Source organism: Hyaena hyaena, unplaced genomic scaffold (genome assembly GCF_003009895.1).
Source record: "Hyaena hyaena isolate Hyena2069 unplaced genomic scaffold, ASM300989v1 scaffold_168, whole genome shotgun sequence".
Taxonomy (NCBI): domain Eukaryota; kingdom Metazoa; phylum Chordata; class Mammalia; order Carnivora; family Hyaenidae; genus Hyaena; species Hyaena hyaena.
Window position 1 is genome coordinate 2,081,828 of NW_024080800.1, and position 27,849 is coordinate 2,109,676.

The 27,849-nt window shown below is 46.0% G+C and overlaps 1 protein-coding gene across 3 annotated transcripts; it reads right to left on the reverse strand.

Annotated features, from left to right (window-relative positions):
* On the reverse strand, window positions 1-27,024 carry SEMA4F (ssemaphorin 4F). 3 transcript variants are annotated; one of them, XM_039240171.1, is made up of 14 exons: window positions 26,781-27,024; window positions 24,346-24,497; window positions 23,648-23,707; window positions 23,316-23,414; window positions 17,781-17,874; window positions 8,468-8,587; window positions 8,219-8,370; window positions 7,426-7,604; window positions 7,037-7,184; window positions 6,689-6,911; window positions 6,219-6,328; window positions 5,937-6,097; window positions 2,574-2,632; window positions 1-2,345 (listed from the first exon to the last, which is right to left on the reverse strand). In XM_039240171.1, exons 1-14 carry the CDS (start codon window positions 26,923-26,925, stop codon window positions 1,735-1,737), a joined length of 2,313 nt encoding a protein of 770 aa, XP_039096102.1. In that variant the 5' UTR covers window positions 26,926-27,024; the 3' UTR covers window positions 1-1,734. The 3 variants fall into 3 exon arrangements, with proteins under 3 accessions (XP_039096102.1, XP_039096103.1, XP_039096104.1); XM_039240172.1 differs by lacking the exon at window positions 23,316-23,414; XM_039240173.1 differs by lacking the exons at window positions 17,781-17,874; window positions 23,316-23,414; window positions 23,648-23,707; window positions 24,346-24,497.
* Between the last annotated feature and the right edge of the window lie 825 nt (window positions 27,025-27,849).

Here is a 27,849-nt window from a genome sequence, read left to right on the forward strand (position 1 = left end):
AGATAGTGCTTTATTGTTTACATGTTTTCCCATTTAATCCTTGCAGCAACCCTGAGGTAGGTATTATTATCCCCACTTTACACATGAGTAAACCAATGTTCCGACATTAGATTACTTGTTGAAAATCATACTTATTAGTGGCAAAGCCACTGATAATCCCAAACCCAAGGGGACTCTTTTGAGGAGTTCACAGGCTGCTGCCAAGGAAAGTAGAGTTGAAACTTCAACTGGGAAGGGCTGAATCATTCACTGGAGCTCAAGGGGGTCCCCCACCAGGGATGAACGAGGCACATACACAGGCCAAGACCAGGACTGAGCAGGAGAAGCCTAGAGCATCTGGGAGCTGTGAAGCAGGAAGAGGTCTTCATGTTTGGTAGGAGTTGACAGTATCTTCAAATACACACAAGAGCCCAGCTTCCAGGGACGGGAGAACAGGAGGGAGTCCTGTGGCTCCAAGTCCAGGGGCTGGCCACAGGGAAGGGATGGTGGGGCAGGAAGAGCTGCCGCTGTGTGGCACCCCCGCAGCTTGGCCAATGTGTGGCGACCTCGAGGTGTGGTCCTTTAACTTTGTTAAGGCCTTGAGAATCTGATGAAAGCCATAACCCCCCATCCCCATAAAAACACAGACTCACAGGTACAGACAACATTTTGCATACGATTTCAGGGAGTCCACAGACCCCAGGTGGAGAACTTCTGATTTAGGGCAAGGGTGTCAACCTGAGTAAAGTCACTGATACACACTTATTTTTCTGCAACTTCTATTTCCTATGAAAATTCCCCTTTTGTTGTCCCTTAACACTTAGAATGTTGTGAAATTTTTTTAATGAGAGCTAAAGAAGGGGGTCCAGCCTGTACTCCAGCCAGAGAAAGAACAGCTGTGTGTGGCAGTGGTGGCAGCCAGGAGGCAAAAACAAAGAGAAAGATGGGGTCACATGTACCGCTGTCCTTCCCACCCAGAAGGTCACTTGGGGAGTTTTTCTCTACTCAAGAGAAGGGTTCTAGGAGGTGATAGGAACAGGGTGGTGGTTTATTTCCTTTTAGAAAGGAAAGCCATTCCTTCACTGGCTGCAGGGTCTGAAGTTCGGCAGGCAGTGCCTCCATTCCCACCTTCCCCCTCCTGACCCTTCATGAGCACACCTGAGCACTGGCCCAGTCATTCATGCACATGTGGCCAGGCCTCCAACGAACACCTGTGTATTTACACACACTCTTTTACAGAATAAGGAAAACTGGGTTAGGGGACATCTCAGGGCAGATATTTCATGTTGCGACATGGGGATCATGCACTCCCCACAGAGAATCTGATAAACTAAAGAGAATGAACAAAAACACTTAATGCACACTAGCCCCACACCACCTCTAGGGGGTCTTCCTTCAGGCCAGGGCCCACCAGAAGGCAAAGTCATAGCCATGTTCTGTTCCTCATCCCCAAACTAGTGGGCCAAAGATGGGGGGCCAAGGCTGAAGGGGTCGCAGCAGTTCAGAGGGCAGGCGTGGGAAAAGTCCTAATTCGGTGGAGACTGCAGCTCTGATCTCGCATGGCAATCAGGAAATCAAGCACAGGCTTGGACCAGAGCCCAGCCAGGCCCAGAGTGGGCAGACACAAAGTCTAAGTGATTACACAAAGACCAAAAGAGAGCTCAGAGGCCATGATGGTCTTCCAGGCCCACCACCCCCAACATCTTAATGGTCATTCCCCTGCAGGGGCCACCTGTGCGCTAGCCATCATTTGCCCTAGATGGATGTTTCATCACATGTAGCTAGAGGAGCCCCGGTGAGCCGGATGTGGGCTGGGCTTGGGCAAGGATCAAGCAAGAAGGGTGGAGGGAAGCCGCCAAAGCCACTGCCCCTCTTGGCCAGGGCCAGGGGCAGCCGCTCATCTTCAGGAGAAGGAGAGGGAGGGTCCTGGCTGTAGCTCGTGGTCCCAGATGGTGGGGCCCCTAGGTCCAAGCCCACCTTGTCTCTGGCCAGAAGTTCTCTCTGTCGCTGTCGCTGCTGACGCCGACCAATCAGAAGGAGAGTCAGGGATGCTGCAAGAACCCCCAGGACAAAGCCAGCCAGTCCCGCCCCTACTGTGTGGGCCTGACTTGGGGGGCCTCGCTGGCTGCCCCATACCAGGCTGTACGCAGCCACCACACGGGCTGCCCCACCCTCCTGACATTCACAGGCATAAGCCCCCATGGCTCCTGGGGTTACCACCACCTCCAGCCCATCCCGCCGGGGGGTAAGTGCAGTCACTCCACTGGGCTGGTGCCACACACAGGATGCCCATGCTGAACTTGGGGAACATGGTAAGACCACATGCGCAGCTGTAGCCACAGGAACTTCAAACACTACTGGGCGTTCTGCAGAGAGACAGCAAAGGCACAAAAGGTGGTTTTGCTACCAGCTGGAATGTAATGCAGAGAAATGTGGCATGATATCAGATATAAGGGACCATGAGGAGAAAGATAAAAAGTAGGGCCATGGGTCACCTGCTGCCAAATCTTCCAATTTTTAACGTGGGTCCGAAATGGACAACATTCTAGCCCATTTTCACCCACTCCACCCACATTACCCTAAGTCATACAGACCTCCGGGCTCTTTGGGACACAAAGAAGAGACATCTGCTGACTCTATGTCTTGAACCAGCCTGTATAGAAGAGAATACTTGGTAAATCCAGTGTCAACACCTCCTTCTACCTTCTTCAGTACCACTGAACATTCAATTACCGAACATTATGGCTCCCACCATCTCATAAATCACTCCTGAAACTATCAATCAACATCCTCTTCATTAATAAAATTTTCCCCGATACCCCTTTTACTCATGATGCTTGCCACATCCAATTCGACACATATTTCCAACAGACCACAGAGAATTAAATTTGCACTAGGTGTGCTGGAAAAGTGTTTGGAGGGTGCTTTAAAAAAACACATAGGAACCTCTAAGAAATGTATCTGGGTATCCACAACTACAAGATTTCTCTGGGGGGAAAATCCATAAAAACGACAGTTAACTTTTTTTCTGTTAAGACAGAAAACTTCTTTTCTATAAAAGTTAATCAAAATTCTGCGAGGGACATGGTTTGTGAGTTCAAGCTCTGAGTTGGGCTCTTTGCACAACTCAGAGCCTGGAGTCTGCTTCAGATCCTGTGTCTCCCTCTCTCTCTGCCAGCGCCACCTCCCCTCAAAAATAAACATTTAAAAATTCTGTGAGGGTCAGTGAGATGACTTTGTTTCATAAAAGCTGCTTATCTCTACGTAGGATCATTCTTTCTCCAACAGCTGTTGACATCTATTAGCCTCTAATGGATCTGTTTCAAACAACACAAGCCTGGCACTTCCAGGATGTGGGTGGACTGTGTCTGACAGAGGGACAGCAGAACAGACTGCTCACTCTGAAAATCCTGTCACCACTCCCCAGAGGGAGACCCTCTATCAACCTATCAGTGGAGATCAAGTTCTAACTGAACACACAAAAGCCTCAACCAAAGACAGGCTCCATTTGAGTATGAACACACATGAGTATGAACTTCAAAATGAATTAAGGTGCCTGAAATGAGCTCCAAGACTGGTATGAATACATTACAGCCTTCTAGATAAAGTCAAGGTCACTTGGTCTGGCTGAGAGTGGGGAACATGGGAGGCCATATGTGGACTGCAGCTACAGGAACTTCATAGTCTTTCTCGCTTTTAGAAGTTGAGGTTTGGAGCATAAAGTGCATACAAGCACCAACTTGGTAATTTCTTATAGCACCAAGAAATATACTAGCGTATACACATACCACACACACACCCATGTTATATCTTAAGGGGACCCTGAGGCTCAAGTACACAGTATACCCCAAAACAATGAAATTCTCATTTTAATGGATATTAAAACAATAAAGCACTTGCCTTGTCTTAGACATTTAAAAGTCCTACCAAGAGAAACTACCAGATCAAAGTTCTTAATGAAAAAAACATCCCCAAAACAAGAACTTTTACTTCTAAAATACTGGTAACCTATGGTTCAGTAATATGTACAAATATAGTATAGATTAACTGGGCTTCAAAACAGGAAATCTCAAAGTCGGTTTGGAAAAAATACTTTCCAAGCAATCAATTAAAAATGTTTCATTAAAGGGAACGTCATTTAAAAATTAGGTCTTTGGATGGCTCAGTTGGTTAAGCCTCCGACTTCAGCTCAGGTCATGATCTCAGAGTTTGTGAGTTCAAGCCCCATGTTGGGCTCTGTACTGACAATTCAGAGGCTGGAGCCTCCTTTGGATTCTGTGTTGCCCTCTCTCTCTGCCCCTCCCCTGCTTGTGCTCTGTCTTTCTCTAAAAGTATAAATAAACATTAAAGAAAAGTAAAAGTCTCATGGACCACATCAATTGGGACACTTGGTGACTCAGTCAGTTAAGAGCCCAACTCTTGATTTCAGCCTAGGTCATAATCTCACAGTTTGTGGATCCAGCCCCATGTTGGGCTCTGTGCTGACAGCATGGAATCTGCTTAGGATTCTCTGTCTCCCTCTCTCTCTGCTCCTCCCACACAGGCATTCTCTCTCTCAAAAATAAATAAGCATTAATGCAAAGAGAAACACCTCAATCAATTGCAATTGATGGATGGTATTTAGATCTTAAGCAATTATTTTTAAGTATACCTACTTGAGAAAATTGGAACATTGATGAGATGTTTCATGACATTAAGTTTATGGTATTATAATGATAATATGCTTATTTTTTTAATTCCTTCTGTGTTAAAGACATATTCTGTAAGATACACAGATAAAGTGACATTATATATGAGATTTGCTGTAAAATAACTGGGAGTGAGTGAGGGTATTGATGAAGCAAGATTGCCCAAAGAATGGATAGCTGTGGAAGCTGAGCAATGGATGATGGGAATTCATGATGTTATTCTATTTTTGAATGTTTGAAATTCCCAATAGTAAAATGTTTTTAAGAGAGTCCTTATCTGGTAGAAATACATATTGAAATATTTTATGAATATGATGTCAGGGATTTGCTTCAATGTGCCATGTGATTTTAAGCTAACTGCTAAGGGGGAAATAGATGGTAGGATGTTCCAATGGTCAAAAGGAGATCAATCAAGGGGTTATTAGAATAATCCAGTCAAGAAGTGATGATGGCTTAGACTAGGGTGTTAGTGGCAGAGATGGAGAGAAGTGAGTATGGACCAAGGAAATCACAGGTGGAGCTAGAGTATAAATTGCAATACAGTTTGACTGGAGCAACTGGATGGATGGAGGTCCCATTCTCAAGATGAGGAAAACCACAGGAGCAGCATGTGAAGGAAAGGGGAAACAACAGTGCATGCTAAGACTTGCTAAGCTTGAGTTGCTTGTGAAGCATCCAAAAGGAAGATCAAGTAGGCGGTTAGATAGGGAGTTCTGTAGCTCAACTAAAGACACATCCGTGGTTGTCACTGGCACTCAGGCAGTGTTGAAGATAATGGGAATGAAATCACCTAGAAAGAGTGTGGAAGTGTAAAGAGAAGGACTGAACCCTGAGGAATACCAACATTCAGGAGTGGAATAGAAAAGAAATCAGTAAGGGAGATAGATGGTAGGAGAGGGAGGAAGCCCAGGAAACTGCAGAGTCATAGAAGGCACAAGGTTCGAGTAGCATACAGAATGAAAGAAGGAGCAGTCAACTGCGGAAACACTTCTGAGAGCTCTTGTAAAATGAAAACTGAGAAGTGTGTGGCAATCTGGAGGTCAATCAAGGTCAGGGCAAGAGGCAAGAACATTGATGAGACAGCACCAAGATGGACGGATGCATGAATCAGTATGGACTGACACATGGACACACAAATGACACAAACAGAACACACACGCGCGCGCGCTCGCAGGTGAGGCAGCATTAACAGATAAGAAACAGACATAAACATGTGGATGGCCCAGTGCTCTAGGACAGCAGGCAGGAGACTTGTGCAGCGACACTCACCCTCCGTGCTCCCCAGCATGGGCCACACACGCATCCAGCCGGAAGCTCCAGGCACAGACAGGGTCTTGGGCCAGGATGCACTCTGAGCAGCTCTGGAGACGGCCACAGTTGGTTGTGTTCACTTGTGTCACCTCAGTATGGGAGCCCACCAGGAGCCAGTTCTACACAAAAGGAGGGAGGAAGAAGAACATGCCTGATCTCCCAGACCTCAGGGTAGCAAACTGGCTCTGGGCTCAGATGCTCCCCCTCCCCCCAGCAAACTCCCCAAAATCTACAACTCACTTTGTACAATTTCATGCTCTCAATTGGCTGTGGCTCAGGGAATAAGGCCAGATCCTCCAGGACGCTGAGCTGGGGTCCAATCTGCACTGCTCGGTGGAGGTGTCCATCCTCTAGGAAGCAGGCAAGGGGCAAGACACAATGACAGAGCTACACCTGTGCCTGGGACTCTGATACCTGTATGTAAGGGGCTTTCTCTGTGACAGAAGCATGTGTGTGCACCAGATGGGCAACTCGCCTGACTATGAAACATACCTGTCCCCAGGTAGAGCACATCGTACTCTTTCCCTGAGAGGCTGGTCACCCTGTGGGCCACAATTCTGAGATAGGCTATATCTGTAGTGACGAGCAGGGGATGCCCATCAGTGGGAAATACCTGCCTGGGACTCTGATACCTGTATGTAAGGGGCTTTCTCTGTGACAGAAGCATGTGTGTGCACCAGATGGGCAACTCGCCTGACTATGAAACATACCTGTCCCCAGGTAGAGCACATCGTACTCTTTCCCTGAGAGGCTGGTCACCCTGTGGGCCACAATTCTGAGATAGGCTGTATCTGTAGTGACGAGCAGGGGATGCCCATCAGTGGGAAATACCGGCCTGTCCATGAGTGGGTGGTCCCGGATGAAGGTGAGCACACGGTCAGGCAGGGAGAGTGATGACCCAAACTGCTGGAGCTTCATGTTGTTGGCAATGCACTGGAGGAAACACAGGATGGGTGACAGCTTCCCAGGGGCCAGGAAATGTCCATGGTGCTTAGTTGGGCCCTTTCTCTCATGCAGCAATTCAGGTGTGAAGGGAGGAGATGCCCCAGTCCCCTCACCTCTCCAGGTCTGGGCTGGGGTACGTCATTGTCCATGACAGGCATCCCCCTGTTGCAGTCATGTTTCAGCTCTCTGAAGGGACCATTCAGCACTGTCCGAATGTCTTGTGGTAGGAAGGCACAGAGAGCAGAGATGGCAGCCCCCTCCCTGTGAGAGCCACAGGTTGGAACCACATATCTATAGGGAACTAGGGATCAGCAATTCATCCCAAAATGACCCATGAGAAATTCAGGGACAGTGACCCAGGGAGCCATGCAGCCTGCTCCAGGTCAGAGGGAACAGGGCTCCAGGGAGAGCCCACCCACTCTGGAGCAGACAGCACTGATGCTGCACCCATCCTCATATCTCTCCCACCCTGTAGGTCTCCTCCACACCAGGACCCCCTCACCACTGGGAGGAAAAGATGCCATAAAAGATGAGGGCCCCCGATCCATGCTCAGGTCGAAGAATGGCCACGTCCTGCAGGACACTGGAGGCCCGGCCATGCTCAGGCCCTGGACATAGCAGGTCAGCTTTCAGAAATGTCGTCCATCTGTGCTGGAGGGTCTTCCGGCCCCCAAGGTCCCCCTGAGGTGACAAGTACATGGGAAGTTCTCCTTAGAAGACCAACATTGAGGGAGGCATGTGGACACCAATATAGGTTTCTCCTGTCTTCAGGGCAGACACAGACAGATGGGAAGGCAGATGCACAGAAATGCAAGGATGAAGATACAGAGCACTCCAAGGGATAATGAGATATGGAGTGGAAAAGGTCACAATAACAATGATGCTAAATTCATTGTGCACTTTTGAAATAGCGTCCTACATGCTTTACATAAGTTACCTCATTTGGTCCTCAAAACAACCCTTATAGCTAGAGGTCATTAATACTCTATCTTACAGAGAGGTTCAAAGATGCTAATGAACCTGCCTAGAGTCACAGAGGCAGGAACTGGTGGAGCTAGGACTTGAACTCATTAACCCCGCCACTAGTCCACCTCCTGGGGACAGTGTGTCACAATGGTAAGTATGGGGGTGAAAAGTCAGAGCCCTTTCCCCACACCCCCCAACTCCCAGAAAAGAAGCCAAAGCAGAGGGGAAAAAGGAAACAGAGGAGAGATGCAAAGACAGAGGCCCAGAAAGGAAAAGACAAAAGGACAGAGCAGACGATAAAAGACAGACAGTCAGGATGGTGGTCTTACCGCACATACACGGGCCACCCGTGGGACCTTAATGCGCTCATATGAGTCCAATGCTCGGGAAGTCTCCGTAAAGAAGAAGTAGATCTCATCATCTCCATCTTCATCCCCCCACTCGGCTGGGCTCAAGGCCACGGCTGCAACAAAGGCTGGGGCTGGGGAGACCAGTGGCTTCAGATACCACAGACACAGCCTGGGGCCACCCGGCCTCAGCCAGCTCTGTCCCCAGTGCACCCCACCCCCTCTCCCCACCGTTAAGCCAGGATGGCAAGGTCTCTGTCCGAATCCAGTCCTCAGCACGACCCACAGCCCGGGAGATAATTGGCTCCGTCCCCAGGTAGTTTTTCACAGTAGCAGCATAGAGGACCCCCCCTGCAGGGCGACAGGGAGGAGATGAGCTGTCAGAGATGAATGAGGGAAGCAAAAGGGGTTGTAGGAAGCACAGGGTATAAAGCAGGGGCAGAAACCCTCAGGAGCTGAGTGCCCCTGACAGGGCAGGCACAGCTAAGCACCTGACAGGCAATATCTCAATTAAAATGCACATAGACATAAAGTGCTCTGGGGCAGTAAAGGCTACCAGCGTTAAGGGAAACCTGTTGGAATGTTAATGTGCAGGAAGCAGAATAAAGGTTGCCTTTGTGCAAATCAGGCTTTTTTTGTCTGTCTGTTTGTTGCTGTCATCACTGTTTTCGGGATGCTTCTATCCCATAATGTACTAATTATACGTGACTCTCCAGGAACGAGGTTTGCTTTGCAGCATGCCCAGTCTTACTTCCGCTCTTCCACTCTGGTAAATGTCTGACGGAACTAGTGTTCTTTCTGATTGGGGGGTGAACACTGCTCTGGAATAAATCACAGCTTTAGGGTATGTATACCAGCATCACTTCGGGAATTGATCAAAACACAGATTCCTAGGCCCTGCGCCCAGCAATTCTACTCAGTAGAGTTAGGGGATGGCCCAAGAACTAAACTCCAAACAAGCAGTTGAAGTTACCCTAATATGTAACCTCACTTGGAGAACCTCACTTGGAGAAACAGCAGCCTGGGGGATTAATGAATGCTGTGCGGCCAGCCAGAGGGAGCAATGAGGAATCGGCTCCTCTCTCCTGGTACAGTGCAGGGGCAGAGGCGCCCTACAGCTAGTAGGGGCTGGAGAGGAGAGAAATCACAGACACTCTGCAGGAAAGGGAGGTGCAGCTCTGTGGGCGGAATGTGAAACAGCCATAGTCACCCTGTAACACAGAGAAGGCTCAGACAGACTAAGAGAAAATTGCTCTGGGTAGTAGAAGGTCATGACCCCCTGGAGGAGTTTCGAGTATCACAGGAATTTTGGATGGGACAGAGTGGCATTTTCCTTCACAACCTACTACATAGGAGCCACTGTGCCAGGTACTAAGCATGTCGCTGCCCCCTAGAGCCCCCATTTGAGTCTGGAAGACAAACATGTGATCAGATTCCAGGAGGCATGACTAACAAATGTGGAGGGGAACACAGAGGAGAACCCAGCCACATCTAACTAGGGGAACAGCATCCAAGAGGTGTCTCTGAGCTGGGACTGAGGAATGAGCAATCTGCCAGGTGGAGGGACTTCAGGGGGAAAGACGGACAGGTGAGGACAAGAGAAGCCATATTCAGGAATGTGGGCACTCCCTGTGGCTGCAGCTCTGGCGGGGCCCAGGGGATGGCTAGCCTAGTGAGCAGAGATGAAGCTGCAGGTGAAAAGCTGAGCACCTAATTGTAAGAATCTGGTCTGCCATGACAGGCAACATGGACTTTATCCTCTAGGGCAGAGCACAGCTGCAGGATTTCTTGAAGAGAGTGACATAATCAGTTTTGGGTTTTAAGATGACAGTGCTAGTTAAAAGGCCATTCACACAATCCAGGCAAGAGTGCAGGGCCAGTACTAAGGTAGTAGCTGAGGGTGGATTAAAGGGCTGGACTGGGAGATATTTCTGAGGCAGAATCCATTAAAAAGATTTAAAAATCAATTGAATATGAGATGTGGAAGAATGGAACAAAATAATGTCTTTAAGGTCTCCAGCTTCTAAGATGGATGACAGCACAGGGTGATACTATGAGCAAAGCCAGAAAATGATAGGAGAAGGCCCATAAAGGAGGTAGTTGGAGAGGAAGCGACTTTCGATGTAGAAATGTGCTAAGGTTGCAGTCCTCTCAGGACATCTGATCAAAGATCCTGGAAGGGGATCAAACAGAAGGGTCTAGGCCACAGGGACAGTCGAATCGGGCTGAGGCCATGCCATGAATGTGATGGCCAAGGAGGAAGTGAAAGTGAGAAGAGATCCCTGGGAATACCACCATTTAAGGGGAGAAGCTACATGAAGACAACCAGAACAATCAAGTCAGAGAGGGGCTAGAGAAGCAAGTGAGGCTGGTGTGCTGGACACCAGTGCATGGAACGCCCAGCAAGAGCTATGGGGGCTCATGCACCTTGAAGGAAGCAGTTGCGAGTAGGGCCACTCGGGGGGAAGCACAATCATCCTAGGGTCACTGGTGCTTGAGCAAAGTTGAATGTCTCAGGCATTGGAAAAATATCCCTATTTTCAAAAATACTTTATACAAAGCAAGAAAGGGTTGGAAACCTTCTGAGGGCAGCAGCAGAGGGTTAGAAATCCCCTTGTGGGGTGGGGAGTGGAGACTATTCTAACGCTTGAGACTGTGAAAAAGGCTTGGCTCAGGACCGTAAATACTTATTAGTATGATCTTGGGCAAATTAGCTTTAGGTACCTCAAACATAGCATGGAGATGATACGGCCCTCCACTCAGTGGTGCTGAGGGTAAAATGCGACACAAACAGAGCCACACATAGGCCTGGCATGTAGCCAGCATTCAGTATGTGTGAGCTGTGGCTCCTTATGTGGGCTACTAAATGGCACCCCATTCCCTCCCAGAGCATTTCAGGAAGGAGAAAAACAGGTTAGGGACATAGTTTGGCAGCAGTTGGAGGGGCAAATGAGCCAATTTTCTGTACTTCCAAGGTGGGCGGGGGGGGGGGGGGGGGGAGTTGATACAGAAGCCAGAGTTACAGTGAAAAATCTCCCTAGGAGCATTGTACATAAAACACTCTAAAACCAAAACGTTGGCAGAAGCTGTGTTATGGATGTCCTGAGAATTGAGGGAGATGTGTGGAAGAGACAGTTAAGAGAATTTAGGAGCACGATTTGGTATGGTGGGGGGAGCAACAATCATAAATGATTTGCAGGGACTCAGCCGCAGATGGAGGTAAAAGGCCAAAGTTCCTAAGGGATCAAGAGGGGCATTCAGCAACTCTGGAGCCTAGAATTGCAGAAGAGCACATTCACTCAGAGAGAAAGAGCAGAAGGTTACTGACACTAAGGGACAGCAGGAGGGATCAGACACTTTGGATGGAAGTAGGAGGGTTCCAGGTGTTCTAGGAATATCAAGGAGCTTGAAACAGTCTTACACACACATACACAAACACACACCCTGAGGAGAAGGAACAGCAGCCACCAGTCATAAGGACAGGAGTCCACAGGAGGACACAGCTCATGCCCTAGATTCTCCAGGACAGTCTCAATTTCAAATATTCTTTTGGACTGCTAAATATCCCTATACATGCAATTGTGGCAAGTTAGTACTGAATGAATCAATTCAGTAAACATTAAAACACACATTTGAGTGATGCCCATAGTGCTGAATTTGGTGAGCAAGCTGGTCAGAAAATAAACACCAGGTATCATATGACCCTATTAAAAAAATATATGTGTATGTATATATGTGTGTGTGTGTGTGTGTGTGTGTGTATATATATATATATATATGCCTGCAGATATAGGCAAGATTGGAAGGAGCCATAATTCTACAGTGTTAATGATATTTATTTCTGACCAATGGAATTACATTGATTTTTATTTTCTCCTCTCCACTTTTTTCTATTCACTCAATATTTTTTGTAGTTAACATCTTTTACTTTTATAACTCAAAAAATTAGATATTTTCATTTTGGAAATAGTGGGGGTGAAGCTCCAAAAAAAGAATCACAGCCAAAGAAACATCACAGTCGTGTGTGGAAACAGATCCCTATTTGCCCAAGCATAAAGCCTGTGACATCGGCCTCCCAGGCGTGTTAGCAACCAACCACTGACAGCCTAGAATGTCGCCATGGCAGCGTCTCCCTACACCCTGGGGGTTCAAATTTTCACTCCGGTATCAAAATGGCCACTTCTAAAGAAGATTTACAATAGGAATAATCATTCATTAACTTATAAAAAAAGGATTTTAAACATGCTCTGGCCTTCCTTCCTCCACTCCCTTCTCTTCTCATTGTCAGAGCTTTGCAGGGCAGATAGCTGCTACCCTAATATTCTCCCTTTCCTTATCTAAGGATTAGGCCAGGTGGATCTTTTTTTTTTTTTTATAACAGCCTATAATGAGGACATAATTAGATAGTTGGAGATGCAGTGTTTATTCTACCTTTTCCTCTGTTGGTCACCTAGGATTTCTAAGTATCTTGTTTCAGTGTGTGAATGCTAGCTAGTTTTGGGGCAAATACACCCAAATTTAAGAGGGAGGCTTGACCCCAAAATGCTGGCAGCACCCAGTGCATCTGAAACATTTGCAATGCTTCTTAGCAGATGCTGTAATCGCAAGATGCAATGAGATTAAACAGAGATGATAAAACATAGGGCAGATTCTGAAAGAGAAAGAACAAAATCTCCCTCCTGCTCTTCTTGATAAAAACCCTATTTATTATAGGATGTGACAGGGAGAACCAAAGATAACGGACTGTTGTCTCCATCTTGGGTACTTGGGGCAGGGGTGGGGGAGGGAAGGCAATGGCACTATGCACTCAGAGGAGAGGACAATGGTGGTGGAGCCGGGTTGGGAGAGATGCGTGAGAATGATGAGCTCAGTTTGGGATATGATGATTTTCAGATTTCTCTGGGACATCTATGTGGAGATGTCTGGAAGGCAATTAGATATGTGGTCTGTAGCTCCAGATAATGTCTGGGGGGCATCAGAATGCAGTGGAAGCAGACTCTATGCAGCTGGTTGAAATCACAACCATGGCAAATGAGAAGAGAACAGGACCTTGAGTGGGGGTCCAAGGAACCCCAATATTGAAAGAATGAGAGGAAGACAAAGACCCCCCCAAAGGAGACAGAAGGAAACGCCAGTGTTCTTGAGCTAATGTGAACATTATTGTCAAAATACTTGCATTTTTCCAGTGCAAATAGAGACACTGAGATAATTTTGTTAATTTGATCTAAGTGCAATACAAATAAATGTCATTTTTGAAGAGCAAGATTTCTGAGGCTTTTTCTTAAATAAATACAAGTACCAATAAACACATGAAAAGTTGTTCAACCTCACTAATGGAGATGCAAGCAAAACCTATAAAATTGAGCTCTGGAGGAGGACACTGTATGTTTATTAACTATATTACTTGGGACTGACAAGGCTGTAATGGAAGAGGTCCTCTTGTCAATGCTGGCAGGACAAACTGGAAAGCAATTTGGCCAAAACCACCAAGTACCACAAAAACCTTTATACCCTTTGGCCCAGCAATTCTATTTTCTGGATTGACTCATATGCAATTAATTAGATTCATGTAAAGGATTTATATAAACATTTATGTGAAAAGATTTCTTCTGCAGCATTATTTATAAAAGCAATAATTTATTTTAAATTTTCAATGCATAATTATATGGGAATAGATCGGGCTACATTCAAGTAAGAGAAGAGTGTGTAATTACTAAAACTAATAATTTGGGGGCGCTTGGGTATCTCAGTCGGTTAAGCGTCCAACTTCGGCTCAGGTCATTATCACACGGTTCGTGGGTTCAAGCCCTGCATCAGGCTCTGTGCTGACGGCTAGCTCAGCGCCTGGAGCCAGTTTCAGATTCTGTACCTCCCTCTCTTTCTGACCCTCTCCTGCTCATGCTCTTTCTCTCTCTCTCTCAGAAATAAATAAAACATTTAAAATAAATAAATAAAATAAAATAAAGCTCATACTTTCGGTAATTAATACTATGATAAAATTTTCAGTATACAATACTAAGCAAAATATGCATGATAATTTCAATATGTTATAAATATACACACAGACAGACACAGTTGAAGAAAATACAAATAACAATAGTGGATATCTAGTGATGACTTAATTACAATTAAATTTTCACTTCCTTCTTTATATGTTTCTATATTTTCTCAATTACCTACAATGCAGAAGGTTGAATATAAAGATTACTGCTTGCAACAACGAAAGTATGTTAATCAATTGCCTTATATTGTTGTAATTGAGAACTCATACTGTTGATAAAAAAAATTATGTAGAATCAAGGGATATTCACAACTGCTAAAACTGATAAATCTTTCTTAATGAGCCAATGACTGGCTAAGAGTTTTGCCAAAGATGCTTGATAAAGAGCTAAGAAAACTATTGAGTAAACTGTTTTATGCAAACATGTATGACTATAAACAAGGTCTTGTCAATTACAATCGCAGATGAAAGACAAAAATGACAAATCTTGTATGTATGTACTAGGTTTCAAACACTTATTATTTTATTACTTTTCAGAGAAGGGAAGTCATTAACTGTCTAAGAGTGATTCAATCTGTTTAAAATTTAGCTTTTAAGTCTTTTCCTATAAAGTCATGCATAAGGAAAAAAAGGTCATTGTTAGATCTTGTATCCCAATTTTTGTTTTTCATAGAACGGAGTCCAAAACAGTACGTAAAAATTAATTTTACAATAAAGTTCACAGCAAAGGTAAGTCAGTGAAGAGAAAAGAAAAGCAGTATAATGAATAATGTTGAGTAAAGTGATCAACGAAATGGGAAAAATTAATTTAGACTCCATCTCATGCCATTCATCAAAGTAAGTTCCAAATAGAAATAAGAGTTAAATGAACCTGTAAGAAGAAAAAACTTTATCTGCTAACTGGAAAAGGATTTAACTTAAAAATATAATCACAAGAGAAAAGATATAGATTGGAACACACATCCTACCTAATAATTGGCCCAAGAACACAAGCAGAGTATTTACCGAAGAAGAAATAAAAATAAGTACTAAAACATGAAACATGTTTAACTTCACTAATATTCGAAGAAATACAAATTAAAACAAGGTGCCAGTTTTAGCCTCAATTAGCAAAGTTATTTCAAAATGACAATACAATTCTAGCTAAATTTATGTGAGAAAAAACAAACACTTTCATTCCTGCTGATTTAGGGTGTAAATTGGTACACTCTTTCTAAAAACTCAATTAGCAACAAATAATGAGCCATAAAACGTTCACACCCTTTGAAATAGTAATCCATTCCCAGGAATCTTGAGACAATCTAAAATGAGGATAAAAATTTATGCATAAAAATGTTTATTATAATGTTATGGGGAATAGTACTGAGGTAAACTAAATAAACTTGGAAATTAAATAAACTTACATAATGGTTTTAGGCTTGCTTAATTAAACTGGTATGCTCAAAGAATTAGTATCACGTTATTAACAATTCTCTTCACAAAAAAAATTTTAATTGTATAGAAATGACTATTATAGGGGCGCCTGAGTGGCTTAGTCGGTTAAGCGTCCGACTTTCGCTTAGGTCATGATCTCGCGGTTCGTGGGTTCGAGCCCCACGTTGGGCTCTGTGCTGACTGCCGGCTCAGAGCCTGGAGCCTGTTTCTGAGTCTATGTCTCCCTCTCTCTCTGACCCTCCCCTGCTCACGCTGTCTCTCTCTCTCTCTCCTAGAAATAAATAAAAATGTTTAAAAAAAAAAAAAGAAAGAAATGACTATTATATAAAATTACATGACAAAATTCACGGGGCGCCTGGATGGCTTAGTCGGTTAAGCGTCCGACTTTCGCTTAGGTCATGATCTCACGGTTCATGGGTTCGAGCCCCGCGTCGGGCTCTGTGCTGACTGACAGCACAGGGCCTGCTTGGGATTCTTTCTCTCTCCCCCTCTCTCTGCCCTTCCCCTGCACACATGCTCATTCTCTCTCTCTCTCCCTCTCTCTCTCTCTTTAAAAATAAATAAAGTTTGGGGCGCCTGGGTGGCTTAGTCGGTTAAGCATCCGACTTTCGCTTAGGTCATGATCTCGCGGTTCATGGGTTCGAGCCCCGCGTCGGGCTCTGTGCTGACTGCCAGCTCAGAGCCTGGAGCCTGTTTCAGTCTGTGACTCCCTCTCTCTCTGACCCTCCCCTCCTCACGCTGTGTGTCTCTCTCTCTCCTAGAAATAAATAAAAAAAAAATATTAAAAAAAAAATTACATGACAAAATTCAAAATTAAATCCATGTAGTACGACATTTAAAAGTTTTACAATAGGGGCTCCTAAAATGGCTCAATTAGGTAAGCATCCAACTCCTGATTTCAGCTCAAGTCATGGTCTCACGGTTTGTGTGTTCAAGTCCCGTGCCTAGCTCCACGGTGACTGACAGCACAGAGCCTGAAGCCTGTTTCAGTCTGTGACTCCCTCTCTCTCTGACCCTCCCCTCCTCACGCTGTGTGTCTCTCTCTCTCCTAGAAATAAATAAAAACATTAAATAAATAAATAAATAAATAAATAAATAAAAGTTTTTTTTAAATGTTATAATACACACACTCATAAAATGTCTATTAACCTTGTTTTATACTATTGTGAGAATATGGCCAGATTCTCACTAAATTTGAAGGGTGTACATGGGGTGATCTGACCTAAAATACAGGCTATGTGGTACACAAACAATTCACTTTGTAGCTGCTAAAGGATTAGGCATTCTCCAGAAAACATTTGGGCATAAACTGTAATTGAACCATTCCACACTTGAACAACTATATAGAGCTGAGTCAAAGGAAGTAAGAGCAGGAATTAACAGTCTTTACCAATTACTGGTCCCTCTGAGCAACAAAGGACTGGCCAGCAAAATATATGTGCATGAGAGCATATGCATGTGCACACAAACATTTTGAAAGCTAGAAAGAAATACCACATAATATTAGCAGCGGTTTTCTGATATTCTAGAATTGTGCCAAGATGGTGGACACTAGACACATGTGGCTATTTCCATTAGAGTAAAATTAAATAAAATTTAAAATTCCTTCCTTTTGTCAAACTAGTCACATTGTTCGAGGGCTCAAGAGCCACATGTAACTAGTGGCTACCATTTTAAACAGCACAGACACAGAACATTTCTATTGTCACACTAAGTTCTTTTGCACAGTGCTGTTCTACAAGATTTCTTATGTTCTTCTTTACACTTTTTCCAAATTTATTACAATATTCATTTGTAGTGGATTCCTCTTAGAAACACGGGGGGAAACACCATGAGAAAAGAAAATGAGGTTAACAAAGCAAACACTCACACTAGAGGTGCAGAGGACACATTCTCTAGAGAAAACCCAGGGAATAAAAATCTGGGGGAAAGCAGAGGACACAGGCACTGTGGAAAGAACAGGAAAGGCTAGAAAGAGACATGGGAATAATAGACATTGCAAGGAAAGGAAAGAAAGGGCACAGAAATTCCAACAGCAGGGGTGGGGAAGGAGGCAGTTACAGCAAGGAACCACAGGGATTCTGGGGATTCTGGGCTCTCCCCACTCACCAGCCATTACAGCTGCTGACCGCTGAGCTGGCTCAAAAGGACATTTCCCTCGGCCACTCTCAAGTCTTTCAACCTGCTGGAAACTGGACACATCCTACAGACCAGAAGGGGGCAATTGGTTTAGGGTCATGAGGGGGTTCATGGTGAGAATTACAAAGATGGTCAGATGAAGGAAAAGTTCAATTTCCATTCATCTCCCATCCATCGACTACTATCCCCATACTCCCAATCTATTCCTGATCCCCCCACCCGCTCTGGCATTTCCCATCTCTGCCATCCCTCTTTTCATCCATTTGCTCCTCTTCCCTCCATTCCCCTAGCTCTAACACCCACATGCCCTGATAAAAGAACACCACAGATGGCCCTAGAAGATGCTAAGAGGCTGAGGGGCAGATCTTTCCTCTGAAATACTAGGATTTGCAACTGGCTGGAAAATATGTGACTGGACAAGAGGCACTAAGGGAAGATAGCAGGTGTCCTGAGGGCTGGAGCTTTTAGGAAGGGCTAAGAATAGTGTAGGCTGATATAAGACCATCTGAAGCAGGGGCTCAGAGAGAAGGGCCATCCTCCCCCTACTCCTACAGAAGGATGAAAGACAAGACCAGAGTCAAGGAAACATAGAAAGGGGGAAGGGAATCTGAGAAGTCAGTAAAGACCTGAAACTCAGGTCAGAACTTGAGGATTTGGCAAGTAACTGCCTTCTTCATCCAGGAATAGAGCAGGACTGATCTAGACAGGGGCGAGAGATGGAAGAGTTCCACCATGAGGAAGCCAGAGGGTACCTCAGCTGAGCATCCAGCACTAAGAAAGCCTTGAAGATAACATCTAAAAATGAAAATCAGGGATGACTTCAACCTAAGACTGGCAGGGAAGTTAACTGTGGCTGCTTAGGCATCAAAGTTATGGGATTGAAAAGCCAGACACAATACCGCTAGTTCACTAGAGAGGGCATACGGTGCTGCTAGAGCCTAACTACACTGATGGTAGTTGGAGAAGGAATGTAGATCTATATCCCCTCATTGTAAGTATACTACTGGCCTGTTCTGACGCTCATCTATTTGCTACAGTTAGCCAACAAGGTTTTACTTTACTGGGAGAGCCTTGAAGAAGGCCTGTTAAAACCAGATGTGATCTAAGATCTCCAAAAAGGGACCACTGGGTCAAGAAAGTCTTCTGCAGTGAGGGACCCCACAAGGGCACAAGCATCTCACATGTGAGGCAGTAGTAGCAGCCTCGCCTGAGAAAAATGATGGATGACAGTGAGAGATTACCAAGATGTCTGGGTATTTTGGATAAAGGTTAATACATGCCTCTGTGGCCCATCCTACCTCTCACCTAAACTACAGCAGTAACCTCCACTCCACACTGCCTAGCCTTGCCCCCAATTTACTCTACATACCAAGATCAATATTCCTAGAATAGCAGTAACTGCCTTGATAAGTTTTTGAGCAAGGGAGTGACAAAATGGCTCACCAGCGCCTAGAGTACAAACTCTTTAGCCGAAATTACTTACTTTCTAATACCTCTCAAAATGAACACTTTCTTTTAGCCAAACCTGGGTCACTTGTTATTCCTAGAACACAAATTGTTTTCTCATCCTTATGCTGAAAATTACTCTCTACATTTCACCAAGGACTCCTTTTCTCAGTGCTCACCCTCCTCATCTTTAGGCTGCATTTGATATTTTTGACTCACTCCCTCCTTCAAATATTCTTTTTTTTTTTTAATGTTTTATTTATTTCTAGGGGAGAGAGAGGGAGAGAGACAGCGCGAGCAGGGGAGGGTCAGAGAGAGGGAGACACAGATTCTGAAGCAGGCTCCAGGCTCTGGGCTGGCAGTCAGCACAGGGCCCGACACGGGGCTCGAACCCACGAACCGCGAGATCATGACCCAAGCGAAAGTCGGACGCTCAACCGACTAAGCCACACAGGCGCCCCATTTTTTTTTTAATGTTTTATTCATTTCTGAGAGAAAGAGAGACAGCCAGCATGAGCAAGGGAAGGTCAGAGAGAGAGAGACACACACACACACACACACAGAATCTGAAACAGGCTCCAGGCTCTGAGCTGGCTGTCAGCACAGAGCCCCACATGGGGCTCGAACCCACGAACCGTGAGATCATGACCCGAGCCGAAGTCAGACGCTTAACCGACTGAGCCATCCAGGCGCCCCTCCTTCAAATATTCTGTTTTGATTCTCTTGGAAGTCTACCATCCTTCTCCTATCTAATTGTTGTTTCTCTATCTCCTTTGGTAGTTTCTACTTTCCTTTCTAGTCCTTAACTGTGTATCATAAGGATCTATCCTTCATCTTTGTCACATATATTTCAATGACCTCACTCATTCTTACATTTCCAGCTAGACTTTCTATGCAAATTATTGCCCAAATTCTCTGAAAGTCTGATGCCTTCCAATCTCTAGTTTGTGTTGGCACTTGACTGCTGGACTTCCTCACAGAGATGGTCTATCAGCCCCTTAACTCGGTATGTTTTACTGAAGTATGAAATGACGCCTCTCCAGTTTCCCCAGATGGCATCATTGTGTTATCTGGGTTTGTAATCTTTCAGCAAGTGAGGCTCCTATTAACTAGATAGGTTATGTTTACTGTCTTATCAAAGTGACATTTAATCAGGGTCTGAAGGGGGCAAGACCACTCCACCACAGTCTCTGAGTGTTGAGATTCCTCACTGTACCATCAGTTGTGGCCGATGCAAGTCTCGTTGGCTGAAAGACAGCTAGGTAGGGAGGCTCTCACCCAGCTGTAGGGTTGAAATCCAGGCTCTGTCTTTGGCCAAGAAGGATGTGAGACATATAAAGGACCCTCTCCAGGCGGTTAGAGGGAAAACAAAAGAAAAGATGGCCCCTGTTACATGAAACAGGTCAAATGTCACAAGATACTGAAACCAGATAAGGTCTTCTGTGCTGCAGGCTGGACTAGAGGGACAGAGTGATGGGGCAGAACCAGACACACCTGGATTTAAATCCTGGCTCTTCCACTGCTACTAACATAATACTAGACACGGTACCTAACTTTTTGGAAATTTCCTTGCTTGTAAAATGGAAATAAATAATACCTAAATATCATAGAGTGTGGTGATAAGAACTAAACTCAATCTTGAATGTAAAGTACCTAACACCAGCCTGGGACAGAGTACATACTCAAGTGAGTGAGAAGTCTTGCCATTGCTATTATTAAGTCTAGCATTTTTCTCTGTTAACTTCTGGAATTTTCTCAACGAAGCAAACTAAAATATTTTCCTCCAGGGGTGCTTAGGTGGCTCAGTCAGTTAGGCATCTGACTTGGCTTGGGTCATAATCTCATGGTTCATGGGTTCAAACCCTGCATCGGGCTCTCCACTCTCAGGGCAGAGCCCACTTCAGATCCTCTGTGTCCCTCTCTCTGTGCCCCTGCCCCGCTCATGTGTACTCGCTCGCTCGCTCGCTCTCTCTCTCTCTCCCTCTCCCCCTCTCTCAAAAATAAATAAGAAGTTTAAAAAATATATTTTCCTCCAATGTCTGATGAGCTGTCACTGCATGGCAGCCTCCACTTTTGGATAGAGCTGGTAGGTCCAGTGCTTGGACTTCCTTTGTAAGAACCTTCATTTCTCTGAGCAATCAACTCTGAGTGCATTGCTGTGTCTGGATCAGTTAGTCAAAGCTCTCACATAATAGTTATACATAGTCTCAAAGTCATCAGTCTGGGACGTGAGACTTTAGCACTAAGGACTGAGGCAAGAGCTTGCTTACGCAGGCAGGAGTTGCCAGGTAGCAGGATAAGACATTAAAAGCAGAAGAGAACTTTCAGGAAGTCTAGAGGGCAGTCTTAGTATATGGCTTGAAGAGTTAACACAGCTGACTTCTGGGGGTAGGAGGCTTGTGTCCTATATTCTCCAAAAACAAGTCTTGACCAAAGGGTGCTCCTTCATTTCATATGCCTGCTAGATGGGGGCATTCAGAGAAGGAGCTGAAAGTCATGGGAGTGCAGGACACAGAACCCTGGCTTTACTCTGGTTACTGATTTTCTCAGGAGTAGATAGAAGTCCAAGTCACACCAATCCTGACAGGACGTACAGAACATTTTATGTCTAGATTCTTAGATTCTAACAACCATTGGGGTCCCCTCAGAGAGCCGAGGAAGAACAGAAGGCCCCGGGAAACTAACCTGGAGTGATCATATGGCCTATAAGGCATGGTGCTGGTATTCATACCCTTGGGTTCTCCAAGTGTGTGTAGACTAGAAAAAGACAAATATGACAATGGCAGTTCCACACTACTTTCTGAGCTTTGTGAGAACTGTAGGGAAGCTATGCCCTCAACATTACTTGATGGGATATAGAGATTCTCAATACCACCCTGACCTGGAAACCTTCCCAAGATGAGGAAGCTATGCACACCCTGGGTGGAAAGTCTTTCATCTACTTTATGAGAAGGACTCACAATAAGCCCAACTAACCTCAGGTCTAGCCCAGAGGGACTGACTGGGGCAATCAAGCATATACAGCATAGTACTGGAAACCAGACTCTTCAGCAAGAAGAGGTTTGGAGTTTCACACGGATAAGATCCAAGTAGCAAGGAATACCACAGTTTGCAGAAGGGTCAAGTCAAAATCTGCAGCTAAGGATCAGGGTCAGGAGAGAGAGAGAGAGAGAGAAAGAGAGAGTCGTTGTACTCCCTTCTTTTGCTTCTTGGAGCAGAGAGGAAAGCCACTGAACACAAAGAACAGGGGAGGTTTCTGACTCATCCCGGCTGTTGTCACAAGTGTGTGCTGGCAGAGGACCAATAACTGACTATTGGATAACTGATGGGAAAAGCCGAGGGTTCAAAAGCATTAAGACCTTCCTGAGATGCCACCAGTCCCAGTAACTTTAGAAGCCATGTTTAGCTAGATATGATTAGGGGTGTACATGTACCAAGCCTGCCTGAGTGTGAGAGTGGAGATGCCCAAGGCTCCGGCAGCAATGAACAGGACCTAGAAGAAAAGACGGCTGACAAATGACAAAGTGCCCGCTTTGAAGGCAAGATCCAGACTACAGGGCCTGCAAGTACTACATTAGTGGGCAGCGACCTCAAAAGCCATGAGAGCAGAGGGTCACAGCCTGCACAGGATGAAGTCAGCAGTGGGGGTGGGAGAAGGTGGTAAGCGAGAGTCACACGCCTTGGGAGGAAGGAGCAGCCAAGGATTGTGCTGATTAAGAAATGGATCTAGGCTGCTGGGACAAAGCATACTCAGGGCAAAGGAAATATGAGATACTGGCCTCTGAAGTCTCTCCTGAATTTATCCTCTCTGTAGCCTAGCTAGCATTCCTAATTTCCTTCACTGTCCCTCTTCTCTCCTCACACTCTATGTACCTCACCTTCTGCAGACAACCTCCCTCCACCTCCCTCTCCTATGCCCCTTTCGTGACAGACAAAGTCTCCACCCTGCAAAGACATCCCTCACCCCCAATGCTTTTCATGCACAAGTGTTACTTCAAGCATGCCCCCTGTCATGGTCACTCACAGAAGACCCTTCCCATCCTCCCACCCATCACTCACAATAACCCCGCACTTCGGATCAAAAGCGAAGGTGCCACAAGTGAGGAGGTGAGAGGCATTGGCAATGGCGAGTATCTGGACAAAATTGTGACATTCGTCCTGGGGGTCAGAGATGATTAGAGAGAATCAGAAGCAGCAGGTACAAGGAAAGGCAGGGTAGTGTCAGGACAGTTAGATGGAGCTCTGGGATCAGAGATGACAGGTGATGACATGGTGTGAGAGCCCCTGCCTGGGCCCACTGAGATGGGAGCAATGCAGGGGACAGACACAGAGCCAGGGCTGGAACCAGGTCTCAGTGGGACCCTTGGGACAGGGCCAGGGTTCACACCTACCTCCTTCTTGCCTTTCTTCCTACAGTTCTGTCTGTGGGCCTCAGGCACCATCCAGTCAATCTGAGAAAGGAGGAGTGACTGTTTCTCCCAGATTCTCCCCCAAACTCTTCCCAAGTCAGAGTAGGTGAAACAGTTCCCTGACCTCCATCAATTTGAGAACTTCAGAGACAACCCTCGCCCCTTTAGTCAGAGCATTATTTTTCAAACTGGAGGTCTCCACCCATTAATGAGTAATGAAATCAATTGTTTTTATTTTTAATGACATAGAATGTATCACATATAGGAGACTAGATACTGTTTCAAGAATGTGTTCTTTAAATACACACTTCCTGCACTGGGTCAAAATGTACCATATATTTCTCACTTAGGGATGGTCAAAAGAAGTTTGAAGGCTATTGCCCTAAAGAAGTGCAATTCTAATGATTCCTCTGCCCACTGTCACCTGAAACCTGGTCACTGTGGCCTCCTCCCTCATTAACCTCCCTCATAACATCCCCAGTCACCATGACCCCCCTCCATCACCCGTAGCTGACATAATGAAGTCAATATTCTTCCTATATTCATTTTCACCAACATCCCCCTGCCACCACCAACACTGTTACATATTTAGTAATTATGAACACACAACCCATCTCATAAAACTGTGGATCTAACCACATGCTCTGGGGTCTGGGGTCCTCCCCACTTTCATTTCTCACCCTGCGGGGCCTCTCCCCTGAGAAGGGCAGGGATAAAGCGAAGACGGTGTCCCGGGCGCCGACATAAAGTGTATGGGAAGCAGGATCCACAAGGAGGACAGAGTAATTGTATGTCTGAGGGACGGTGAACCGGGTGAGATAGGAGTCAGCCTCTGGCAGGAAGAGAGGGTGAGAGGGGAGAGTGATATCAGCCATTGCTCATAAGGGTTAGGTCCACAAGGGCAAAGCCAAAGGGCTCAATTTCTGTTTCTTCCAGGTATCATTTACTTAGCAGCCATAAGGGGTAAAAACAGAGCTTTGACAGGCCAACCATCTAATCTCCCCAAAGACAGATAACTGATGAGGCCAGAATATTTAGCACACAATGGAGTCAAGTATGTTTTTTTTCTATAAAAATAGAATACTTTATTAAAATAACAGCATAAATATTAAGTCTGTACTTTCTATCCACAGCAACATGATACACAATTTGAAAATACCTATAGGAGGTACAAGTACCTTCTTCTCTAAATTTCCTTTTTTTAATTATTATTACTTATTAGTAACTTCTTCTCACTTAGAAAGGCAACGATTCACTCCTTCACCAGCACTTAAGGAGACTATCTCCTGTCTTCCCACTGCTCTTGTCCTCCCCAACCCCACCCCATTTCCACCCAAAGAGGTAAAGAGTGGGCATGAGTATGTGCTTTGGAGAAGGATCAGCACCAGTTTAAATGTGGCTCTTTCACTTACCGGCTGTACGATCTTGAGTAAGTGATTTGCCCTGAGAATCACCTTCCTCATCTATAAACACCACCAATCAGGCTTGTTGACAATTAAATGTTATAACATATGTGGAAGCAACTGACATATACTGCATGTTTCACAAACGGTTCCTCTCTTCCTTCCTTAGGCATGTGCTCCATTTGGGCCAAGTCTAAACTTCAATATCATCATTCAAAACTCCATTTAAAGATTACAACCAATAAGTTAGCATGAATTTACCTTCCTTAGCTCACTCTGAAGTCCTTATCCTTGCACCAATACAGCTCTGCTCTACCTGCTTCATCTGCTCAGCTACCCTCAAGACTTGACAGAATGGCTACCAGCCATTCATTCCCGGATGTGCTGATGTATGGAGGCCCACCCACCCCATCCTCCCACACCCATACGCAAATCTGTGCTGGACCTGCCTACTCTCTCACGCTCATTATAAGCGCTGGAACACCCAACCTCCACTTGTATCCCAAACTTTGTTTTACCTTGCTATCGAGACTTCTCTAAATTTCTGGTTACCAACCCACCTTGCAACTTCAGTTCTGTTTTGTGGCTATTGCTCCGGCACAAACAAACCCGAGGCTCTGACCACAACTTCGTCCTTTGAATTCAAAGCAACACTATGTCACTAGGCTAAAGTTTAGACTCTAAATTACTATTACCCTGTTCTGAGGTTTTGCCAACAGGTTGTCCTCTCAGCTTCATTGGTCTGTCTTTACAAAGTGCTAACACTCAGTGCCCACTGAGAAGAAAATGAGATGCACAGCCATGCCCATGCCCACCTCAGCAGAGAGCCTTTAAAGTGTGAATCATTCCCATTTTTAATCTGGTGGCATCCCTTGGCATCCCTTCTTCCACATCATTTCAAAGGACCAAATCTCCTTCCTCCTTTTCTTTTTTTTCCTTCTGAAGACTTTAGAAAGCATTTAAACAGAACTTTAAATCAACTCACTTAATGGTTTCCCAACCTTCAATATAGGGAATGGGTAAAGAAAGCACGGAATGCTGAGGGGTTAAGAGGGTTAAGATGAACCCATGGATCGTGTATCGGAGAACGGGAGTTGGTGTTAGAGCTGTGAGAGGCCTGGGAAGTGGGTGCGGGAGACGAGGGCTTTAAGCAGGGCAAAAAGCCTGCAGGGAGGTAGAAATGATAAGAGAATGGATTTGAGGAGCGGGCAGATTGGAAATGCGGAGCTGGTCATCAGAAGAATGGGTGGCTGGAGTAGAAGGAAAGACCAATGAGTCTGGAAGCAGAATGGGCATCAAGCTGGCGTAAGGGACACAGGTGTATGTTCGGGAAGAGGGGGAGAAGGGAGAGGGAACCCCGAAATGGACGACCTCGGAAACCTCCATCCCCTCCCTGGGCCTCAGTGCTCGCTTCTGCACGATGGGGGGCTTAACTCTCTCGCGGTTCTGCCAGTAAGGGGCAGCAAGAGCCACCTGGGCGTGTCGTGGGAGCCGAAGCGCGAGGCCGGAAAGCGATGCAGCGGAACAGCACCGCGTGCGGTGTCCCGCGTGGGTCCCGGAGGGGCGTGGGCGGCGCGGGGCTCGGTGCGCCGCGCGGAGGGACCCCAGAGCGCCTGCCCACGTTGGTAGAGAAGGGCAGGTGGGGGCCGGCACCTGCAGGCGGGACCCGGGCGCGGCGCGAAGGGCTGAGGGCGAGGGCACCCACGCCTTACCGGAGATAGGAAGCGAGGTCCTGGGAACCGAGCGGGGGACGCGGCCGGATACCGGGCCGCTCAGCACCGCCAGCAGCAGCAGCGGGAAGGGCGAGGCCGGAGGCGGCTGGGGGCCCGGGCGGGGCCGCCTGGCAGAAGCCAGCATCTTAGGCTCCGCCTGGCCGCTGGGTGGGGCGCGCCCTGCCACCTCAGCTTTGGGCCGCGGTGCCACCGGCCTCGGCCCTACTCGGATCTCCTCGGTCCGGTTCGGCCTGCGTCGGCGAGACAAGAACGCAACCCAGCTCCGCCTCTTCAAGAAGGGACTAATGGTCGAGCCGATTTCCTCCTCCAGCCAATCGGGGTTGGGTGGAGGCGGAGCTAAGGAGAGGAGAAGCCCAACCCAGGTACAGGAGGAGCTAGACCTAGGTCTAGGCGGGAGTGCTACCTCGGAACCGGGCTGTGGCTGGCTCCAGGTCCTCCAATGGCTGGTTTGCTTAGTGGGCTCCAAAAGCTTATATGCCCCCATCTGTACTACCAGGGGAAATATGTGTCTAAATGGGTAAATACACCAAATTTCTCAAAATTATTGTTTTAGCAAGCATTTAACAAATAACTGAAAATAGATCATTGCAAGGCAACGTGACTTCTGTTTGCTGTAAAAATGTGCAATAAATGCTCAGAAAAGTTGTTTTGCCTGAGCAAATCAGTGAGGTTTCGCAGAAATGACGTTTGAACTGAGTGGTCAAGGATAAGTAGTAGGGTGGGGCGCCTGGGTGGCTTAAGCGTCCGACTTTCGCTTAGGTCATGATCTCGCGGTTCGTGGGTTCGAGCCCCGCGTCGGGCTCTGTGCTGACTGCCAGCTCGGAGCCTGGAGCCTGTTTCAGTCTGTGACTCCCTCTCTCTCTGACCCTCCCCTGTTCACGCTGTCTCTCTGTCTCCTAGAAATAAATAAAACATTTTTAAAAATTAAAAAAAAAAGAAAAGGATAAAAGGTTTAAAAAAAAAACTATAAAAAAAAAAAGGATAAGTAGTAGGGCTTTGAGAGCAAGGGGGGCAAACACTACTTATGGATCTGCCCACTAGGAAATCC

Excerpts from the sequence above, each read along its gene's own strand:
- SEMA4F (XM_039240171.1), bottom strand. The coding sequence starts at position 26,925 with ATGCTGGCTTCTGCCAGGCGGCCCCGCCCGGGCCCCCAGCCGCCTCCG. Across the intron at positions 7,605-8,218 it reads GGGTGGCCCGTGTATGTGCG|GGGGACCTTGGGGGCCGGAA; the intron begins GTAAGACCACCA and ends TTGTCACCTCAG. Across the intron at positions 2,346-2,573 it reads GTGTCCCAAAGAGCCCGGAG|AACGCCCAGTAGTGTTTGAA; the intron begins GTCTGTATGACT and ends GTCTCTCTGCAG.